Below are 9,607 nucleotides of genomic sequence, written 5' to 3'. Positions count from 1 at the left end.
GTGAAGGAATTGGAATTTTGCGGCTATATCTTGCATTTGGTTTATCTGGTCTGTCAGAAACAGAGCTATCTTTGAAGCAGATCTCCCTTCAATCCAAATTCTCAAGCACAGACTTATGTTACTGATTAGAGAAGGCTGTAAACATGATGCCACTTCTGCTCGTCCGCCCTCGGACCCGAATTTTCTAACTGTCCGCTGGCTGGCTCCACCAGCGCAATAGATAAAGGTAAATACTGATGGGGTAGCAAGCTCCACAGGTAATGCTGGTGCAGGAGGGATCTTTCGTAACTCAAGGGGCTTTGTGGTCGGTTGGTTTGCTTTCCCTATCCGTTGCTCACCCCCTCATATCGCTGAAATGAAGGCAATTGCCTTTGCTATTAAAGAGGCATGGGAGAGAAATTGGAGATCAATTTGGATTGAATCAGACTCGGCCTATGCGGTTCACCTGCTCAATAACAACCGGGCTGATGTGCCGTGGAGAATACGGAGAGAATGACAATCCTGCTTATCCACACTCTTTAAAATGACCTGGCATGCTACACACATTTTTAGAGAATGAAATCAGGCTGCGGATCGGTTAGCGAGTCATGGTCAATCAGCAACGGATACCTGCTGGTGGAACTCTGCACCATACTTCTGTCAGGCTTTTGCGTTTGATGATTTATGTAATGTAGCACACATTCGTTTCTTGTAGAGTTTTTTGTTTCTTCTTTCCTTTTTCGTTCTGTTCCTCCTCCTTTGTAATTTTTCATTTATTAATAATAATATTCGGGTTGTTGGTTGTGTCGGGGGTGCCAGCCTAGCTGGGATGTCTGACCTTCCTTCGCGTTCCAACTTTCATTCAAAAAAAAAGAAATTGAAATTGAATAATAATAAAATGAGAGATAGATGCTCAAACTTCCAACCTCAAATTAAAATGAAAACTCTTTATACCAATTGAACTAAACTAATTAATTTTAATATTTTTTTTACATCGGCCTTTTTATAAGTATAATATAAAAATATTTTTTAAATCCCTTATTATTATAGACCCCGGACAGATGCCCTTCAAAACACATCCCAAGACCGATATGATAATGAAAATACTACAATTATACAAATTTATTGAGACTTGCGTTAAAAAGCTTTATTGATATATAAGGATGTAAATGGGGCGGGGATTATCCGTTCCCGACGGGGCTCCGCCCAGTCGGGGAAGGGTAATCCTTGCCCCATTTTATTATGGAGCGGGGACGGGAGACTAATATGTTCCCCGTTAGCGGGGATGGGAAAGGGCCCCGTCCCGCGGGGATCCCCGAACCCGCCCCGTATTGTGCTCCGCAGGGATTCCCGATGGATTACCCGTTTAATCCCCGATAACATATTATTAATCATAGAAAATAAAAAATATGCATAGAAAAACTTGAACCTATGATTAATCCGATCCAAATGTTTTACCTCTATTTCACTCTATATCTATTTGTTCATCATATTCTCTTATTTTCTTTCTTTTTTTTCTATATTCTTTTCATTTATTTCTTTTTTCATATATTCTTTTAAACTTTAAATAGGTAAACAGGGATACCCGCCGGGTCGGGGATTTCCCGCGGGGCAGGGATGGGGATGAATTTTGTCCCCGTTTATTTCGCGGGGCTGGTATGGGGATTCCCCGTTTAGTCGGGGAACGAGGATGGGAACTCCAATCCCTACCCCGCCCCGTTTACATCCCTGTTGATATATAATGAAAAGCTTTATTGATATTTGGCTTAATACATCATTTGTCCCTGAACTTGTCCAAAGAGCTTGATTGGCCCCCTAAACTTTTAAAGTATTCTGATAGCCCCCTGAACTTGCATAAAATATTCAGTTAGCCCCCTGAACTTTCGTAAAATGTAATCAATTGATCATCTAGTCGTAAAAAAGTAAGTTAAATGCCAAAAATGTATTCGACGAGTCATAAAAAAAAGTAAAACGACCAAAATCCGGATATACGGTTATAATATTAGAGAAGACAAGTTTTATAGTTAACCAAGTAATGACTTCCTTTCTAATATATTTTTAAATTATGTAATAACATTCTAAGATGCGTGGAATACAGAAAAACCTCGATAAATGCATATCCTTGGGACCGGAAAAAAATATTCATTAAGCGAGATTATTTATTTATCGATAAATGAATAAATTACTCATTTATCGATAAATCAATATTTATTATTTTATAGATAATTTTTTATTGTAAAATACATACATTGTATGTGGTAAGAAAAATTAAAAGACATCCAAGGATTAAGTGATGTCATTTCTAATTTATGCTATAGAAATGTGATGGATGTCGAACATCTTTTGAACTATCCTAGCGAGAATGATGCAGTTATGGAATCACCTACAAACGAAGAAATTATCCAGTCAATAATGAACAATGATGATGGAAATGATCCAGAGCCAGATGATAGTTGCATTGTCGCAAATATATCGTAAAAGAGGTCTTTCAAGCAATGATCACCTTAAACAACTACTTGCTATAACATAAGCAAAATATACCAGAAGTTGTGTTTGCACTACAAAAATTTAAGGATGGTGTTCATTTTGGTTTAGGTGGAAAGAAAAAACAATCAATTATAGATGCATTTTTCAGAAGAAATGACTTCTAATTAATTGAAAACTTTTGGTCTATATATATATATATATATATATATATATATATATATTGCATATAATTCAATAATTATTAATTTATATTTTCATTGGACCCTTAAGGATTTAAATATTTTTATTACTTAATGCATTTAGCGAGGTTATTATTTTAGTCCATTGGCTTAAGTCGAGACCGAAATAATTTATTATATAAACGAGGTTATTACTTTATCGAACATTCATTTATCGAGGTTTAACTGTACATCTTTCGCATTTAACTTACTTTTTTGCGATCGAGTGATCAATTGATCATATTTTACGCAAGTTCAGGGAGCTAAATAAACATTTTATACAAGTTCAGAGGACTATCAGAACATTTTAAAAGTTCAGAGGATCAATCAAATTTTTTGGACAAATTCAGGGACAAATATTAAGCCTTGGTTTTTTTAAGGGAGAATTACAAAACTAACACTTTTCAAGGGGGTAGTTTATATTTCTAGCTCCTTTTAAAAAACTAACCAAAACTAACACATTTCAATAAGTAACTTCCAAGTTTGCCCTCATTATTCCTAAACAGAACTTCATCTCTCTAACGTATCAAACGATGCGATAGAAAGAGGAGGTAGAACGAGAAGCGACGGCGGCACACTCAAAGAGGTGGAGAAGCGAAAGGCAACGATAGGAAGAGGAGGAGAAGCGAACGGCGAGGAGAAAGAAGGAGAAGCGAATGACGGCGATAGGAAGAGGAGGAGAAGAAGGCGAACGGCGAACGGAAGAGGAAGAAGAAGGCGACCATTTTTCCGGCAATCTCGTCCCAATATATATTATTTCTCTTCCTTTTTCATATTTTTCTTGGTTGTGCGAACCCCAAAAACAGTGACATTGTTATCTGAAAATGCATTTTGGTTGGAATATCAGTTTCAGATTTTTCACTGATAGTGTCGATATCTGTAGATATTTGTCGATATTTGTAGATATCTGTAGATATTGTAGATATTTGTAGATATTTGTAGATATTTGTCGATATCGACAAATATTGTAAATATCTGTAGATATCTGTAGATATGTGTTGTCGATATCGACAAATATTGTAGATATCTACAGATATCTACAAATATCTACAGTGTCGATATCTGTCAGATATCGACAGAAATCGACAGATATCAACACTGTCGGGAAAAAATGTCTGAAACTGATATTCCAACCAAAATGTATTTTCAGACAATAATGCCACTGTTTTTGGGGTTCGCACGATCAGTAAAAACATGAAAAATGAAGAGAAACAATATATATTGAGTTGTAGAGAAACAACATGCTAGATCTTAACGATGAATGGACTAAACTTTAAATCTTTTCAATGAAACTAAAAACCAATGAAAAACTTATATGATTGTAGAAATTTTGTTATATGAACTGTGGGTTGGATTGATTGTTGTAGTATTCGTAGTCGTTCTGTAGATTGTTCTGTTCTTTAGAGAGAGAACGCGAGAAAGAGAGAGAGATGTGAAAGACAAAAACACACAGTTATGTTAATGAAGAAGACGAGGGTAAACTTGGATGTGTTAGTTTTTGTTAGTTTTTTAAAAGGAGCTAGAAATGTAAACTACCCCTAGAAAAGTGTTAGTTTTGTAATTTTTATCTCTAATTAAATTTGTTATAAAACTATTTGTCCGACAAATAATTTGTGTATTTTTTCAATAAATTAATTTAGGCATATCAAACGCTTAAATCCATTGGTTAGCACGCAAATTACACAGCCGTTTCATTTTTATTAAATGTTTAATGACAAAACCGTCAAAGGTCAACTTTTTCCCAAAACCAAGTTTCAAATATTTCCCCCTCTACCGGCGGCACCTATATAATGTCTTCTTCTTCAAATAGACTCCTCTGTTTCTCACTCCAAAATCAACAAGATTTTGCCTTCATTTTCTCTGTCTCTACAAATCCAATTGAATTTTATAAGCCCTAACAATGAGCAGCAACGCTGAAAGAATACCTGAACACGAAGAGGGAATGATTACCTGTTTTTACAGTAATTAAGAATGGTGTCATTCTCAAGAACATTTTCGTCGTCAACAAACCTCCGTCACAACGTTCAGGGATCAGTTCGGAGAGCTCGGATCAGGAAACTGAGGAAATCTTAGTTGCTGGTCGGCACCCGGATTGCAACATTGTGCTCATGCATCCAAGTATCAGCAGATGCCACCTTCAGATCAATTTGAACCTCTCGCGGCGGAAGCTCTTTGTCACTGATTTATCCTCTGGTAATTTCATTTTCAACTTTTTCTGTATGCTGATTTTATGGCTTAATTCTGATTAGTACTGGTTGGCTATTGCCATTTCTTTTCTATTTTAATTGCTTCTGGGGGGTTTCTTTGGGGTTGTGCTCAATCGATTTTTCTTTTTATTCGTTCGCATTGTTATCTATTTGTTGATCATTAGATAGATGAAACAGGAATTTAAGTTTTCGTATGTTCTTCTTCTACTTCTTCTCCAATAAGTTTCCAAGTCTGCGTTGATCAATTGGATTTTTCATTAGTTTTTTTATGAGTTTGTGGTTCTTGCGTAGTCCATGGGACCTGGATTTCAGAGAAGAAGATTGAGCCAAGGATTCGCGTGGAGCTGAAAGAGGGTGATTCTATGAGGGTGGGTGGCTCTACCAGAGTTTATAGACTGCACTGGGTTAGTTTGAGTCGCGCATATGATTCAGAAAATCCCTTTGTATCAGAATCTGATTTGGCACTGATTGAGGAGAAAGAAGAGGTAAATGTAGATAAAATGTCTCAGGTAAGTGAATTCATGCTTGGATTAGTATAATAAGAAGAAAAAAAAAATGTGGTTTGAATGTTTATCAAATACGTTTGAAGTGCTCTTAATTTCTATTGTGATTGTGCAGACTGAAGATCTGTTGGCCACTGAAAACAAATTTTTTGAAGAGAAAGACTCATTAGCAGTGTTAGCAAAATTAGAAGATACAAATCAGGTAGATTAACTTTTTCTGCTATTATTGTAGAAGTATATGCAGAAATGTTTGAATACATTTACTTTATTCTTTGTTCATGTAATTTTCTGTGTTTTGCAGGTCGTTGGTTCTTTAGACTCTGAGAAAGGAGAAACTCAATCTGTGGATTCAATTTTGGAGGATGTTGTTTCATTATTGGCTGATGAGAATTCTGGGTTGATTATGAAGAAAGAACTCCCACCATCAACGTCTATAGAGATAAATTCTTTTCATGGTGGAAAGGAAGAAATAAAGAATTCTTCTAGAAATCGTCATGAACTGAGCCTCAAATCTGTTGGGGGATTTATTTTCAAGACCTTGAGTTCGATTTTCAGTGGTTGCAACAGGAGTCCAGAATATAAACAATTGGAAATGATTGATACTCTTCCTCTACAATCTATCCACTTATCCATGCCAGCAAGAGAGGTTTCAGATACCGACAATGAATATGAGAACAAGGGAAACCAGACTCCAGTAGGCCTTCCTGCTTCAAATCCACAATTTGAAGAAGGAAATTTTGGGAGCACAACAGAACACCCACCATTGAATGAACCGCTGAACCTTCAAAATAGTAGTGATGACACTGCTGCCACCGAAGTGCTTGAAGACACAAAAGATCAGAGTCCTATAAGGAAAGAAGGCATACTGAGAGAGGCAACAATTGATGATCCTGCTGCCATTGAAGTGCTTGAAGAATCAGAAGATCAGAGTCCTTTGATGAAAGAAGGCATACTGAGAGAGGCAACAATTGATGATCCTGCTGCCATTGAAGTGCTTGAAGAATCAGAAGATCAGAGTCCTTTGATGAAAGAAGGCATACTGAGAGAGGCAACAATTGATGATCCTGCTGCCATTGAAGCATCAGGAGAAACAGAAGATCAGAGTCCTTTGATGAAAGAAGGCATACTGAGAGAGCCAACAAGTGATGATCCTGATCAGAGTCTTTTAAGGAAAGAACGCATACTGAATGAAGCAATTGATGACCCTGGTGCCATTGAAGTATTTGGAGAAACAGAAAATCAGAGTCCTTCAACAAAAGAAGGCATCCTGAGAAAAACAGTTGTTTCCACTGTGGAGCTTGAAACAGATGTATCTCCAAATCCATCCATGCCTCGTGGTAAAGTTTTCCCTGAAAGCCAAACCCCACAATCTAACATTCCTGAAATTGAGAAATTAGAGAACATATTGGGCTCCTGTGACATTTGGTCAAGAAGAGGTAAGCCTGGTTCTGCTCTTTGGCTTCAGACAAGTAGGAGCCAAAGAAAAACCAATGGGGATAAAGAAACAGATGGTTCTGCTAAATGGGAGAATCAGGAGAATTCATCTATACTGAGATCCAAGAAGAAGCCCAGTATGATTACCTCTTCTGTCAATGAGAACCAGACACCTAGGATTCTCCAAGAAATGAAATCAGCAAGGGCCTCCAGGCATCATTTCAAGTTCAACAAAAAGATTGTAATAAAGGAAAGGAGACCAGAGAGGGTTCCCTTACAGTCATTAATTTCCAATTCACCTGTGAGGCTGCCTGATGCTGCATTTCATAGTGCAGCCAAAAGCAGCACCAGTTCTACCAGCTGTAATCAGAAGAAGGTTACAAATTCAGATTCTGTAAGTTGAAATGACTATGAGCACTATATATCATTTCATTACTTGTGTTTGTATTGATATAGAAAAACGTTATTTCAGATTAACTGTGTGGGAGACAGAAGAAGGAGATGGACTATGATTGCTGATACTGCTTCTCTTCTAAACAAGGAAACAAGGAAAGCATTACAACTTTTACAAGGTCTCAAGGGGACACAGTTAATCATTCCGAGAATAGGTAATTAAATTAGCATGCATCATTTCTCTTTTGTTTTATATACAGTATAAGGTTGTTCTTATTATCAGGAAGCAATTTCTTTTCTGACAAGTATCAATGGTTTTATTATACTCCCAGTCATAAGAGAACTGGATTCATTGAAGAGACGTAACAGCCTGTTCAGGAGAAAAACAGAGGCATCTGCGGTGTTACAATGGATAGAAGAGTGTATGGTGAAAACTAAATGGTGGATTCATGTCCAGAACTCGGTGGAGGAAGTAAGACCAACTGCCCCGACGCCACCTGCTGCTCCTGTGTCTCAATTTGGCGAGGGAAGTGATTTTTTCCCATTTCCAGCTCAAGGGACTCCATTGGGACTTGTTTCACCAACAGAAGAAGACCACATTCTTGACTGTGCTCTTCTCTATAGGAAAATGAACAATGATGGACAACTCGTCCTACTTAGCAACGACGTGACACTGAAGATTAAAGCCATGTCTGAGGTACCTTAGGAAAACTAAATTTCTCCTAGCTTGTTGATATATTTTCTGTGTCTGTTTTTGTCTTACAAAAGCTGCCTTTATTGGTACAGGGTTTGATATGTGAGACAGCTCAGGAATTCCGAGACAGTCTGGTGAACCCATTTTCAAAGAGGTTCTTGTGGGCAGATAGCTCTCCCAGAGGGCAAACTTGGTCTGTATTTGATGATGTAGTGTTGAAGGAAATGTATTACAAGAGTCCTTCAAAGAAATCTTCAATGAGAGAAGCTGCTAAGGGTTTGAAGCTCATTTTGCTACTTGCACCTACGAATTCATCAACTGATGAATGAATATATGTGAAGGATACTTCAGTTTTTGAGGATCTGTATATATTTTTTCACACAAATGTGCTTCAGAAATGCCAATACGTTATGCAAGACTAGTAATTATAGAAATCCTACGTTAAAGCATATTAACCTTTTAACCCTATTATGGAGGTGTTTATCCTAAGTTTAGAAATTAGAGTCCATTTATTATGTAGTGTGTCAATTCTTACTGTTATCCCGTTTTAACTATAGTAAGACAACTCCTAAATGAATTTGGTTATATGTAAAGTTGTTCACCTAGAAAATGTCGTTATCTTCCCACTCATATGATTTTGAGAAGATGAAATTGTATTCCTATATAATTCAATGAAAGAAAAGATTATAGCACCATCCATACAAAGTAACTAAATGTTAGTAGGTACACTTAAAGAGTTAAAGCATCCTTTATATGGAGAATCGTTAATTAAAAACGTGTTTGAACTATTATAATCCTTGTAAGCTTCCTAAACTTTTCTTATATCCTTAAACATTATTAATTTGTTCTTCTAGTGGCAAACTTTCACCGCTATCATTGTACAATTTGCCGTGTTCTGCAAAATATAAGAGTATAAAAACACTTAAGTTAGGAAAACTGACTCTGAAATACTTATACTTCCAAAAATAATGTCTCACCCAAACAAAGAAAAATTCAACTTGATCACATCCGATGGTTTTTAGTATATGTTGAACTATCTTTTCAATATTTTTCCTAAAAAAACTAAATAACCCCATAAATACATGAATGCAAGGAACAAAATATTAAAAGAGAAGAAATTGTGAGCAAATCAAAATACTGAAGTAGATTTAAACATACCCAGTTTTTATGACCAAATTGCTGCCTTAAAAATTGAGAAGAATTTCAAAAAATTCAATGCAATGTGGTAATACAAGCACTCTATTCAAATCCAAAATAACGAGCTTGTTCATTGAACCATTTTTTGAAGGCAATTCCTCTTCTAATGGCACAACAAACTCATTTTCAATATTATCATAGCCATGCTCTTGAACTCTACTATGATTATCCACTTGGTCCAACTCATTACTTCTCTTTGTTTCCTCCTTCTCTAATAGTCTCTTCTTATCGATCACTTCATCCCCCATCTTCACAAACTTTTTCAAAATCCAATCTCTATTATTGGTACTAGATGCTATTTATAACAAGTATGAACGATCCATAAAATTTATATTAATAAACATATTGTCCACCTCGGTGGTAGGAATATGGACATGCTCAGATATTTTTGTTAGCAAATTACCATATGGAATTGATTGGCTGCAACTTGCTTCTTTACTATTATGTTCGAAAATGGAGATCGGTAAATTAAGATTTCCGTTAGGGTTACGATGC

The 9,607-nt window shown here is 36.4% G+C and overlaps 1 protein-coding gene across 1 annotated transcript; it reads left to right on the top strand.

Moving 5' to 3' along the window:
* Nucleotides 1-4,463: 4,463 nt before the first annotated feature.
* LOC136235917 (FHA domain-containing protein PS1-like) lies at nucleotides 4,464-8,475 on the top strand. Its single transcript, XM_066026003.1, has 7 exons — nucleotides 4,464-4,877; nucleotides 5,183-5,400; nucleotides 5,510-5,596; nucleotides 5,696-7,222; nucleotides 7,301-7,436; nucleotides 7,554-7,918; nucleotides 8,008-8,475. The coding sequence occupies exons 1-7, from the start codon at nucleotides 4,793-4,795 to the stop codon at nucleotides 8,242-8,244; spliced, it is 2,655 nt and encodes an 884-aa protein (XP_065882075.1). The 5' UTR covers nucleotides 4,464-4,792; the 3' UTR covers nucleotides 8,245-8,475.
* Nucleotides 8,476-9,607: the final 1,132 nt, after the last annotated feature.

This window comes from Euphorbia lathyris, chromosome 7 (genome assembly GCF_963576675.1).
Source record: "Euphorbia lathyris chromosome 7, ddEupLath1.1, whole genome shotgun sequence".
Classification (NCBI taxonomy): domain Eukaryota; kingdom Viridiplantae; phylum Streptophyta; class Magnoliopsida; order Malpighiales; family Euphorbiaceae; genus Euphorbia; species Euphorbia lathyris.
Note: the sequence above shows the minus strand (reverse complement) of the source record. Positions and strands in the feature narration are given on the sequence as shown.

Excerpts from the sequence above, each read along its gene's own strand:
- LOC136235917 (XM_066026003.1), top strand. The coding sequence starts at position 4,793 with ATGCATCCAAGTATCAGCAGATGCCACCTTCAGATCAATTTGAACCTC. Across the intron at positions 5,597-5,695 it reads AATTAGAAGATACAAATCAG|GTCGTTGGTTCTTTAGACTC; the intron begins GTAGATTAACTT and ends TGTGTTTTGCAG. Across the intron at positions 7,223-7,300 it reads AGGTTACAAATTCAGATTCT|ATTAACTGTGTGGGAGACAG; the intron begins GTAAGTTGAAAT and ends ACGTTATTTCAG.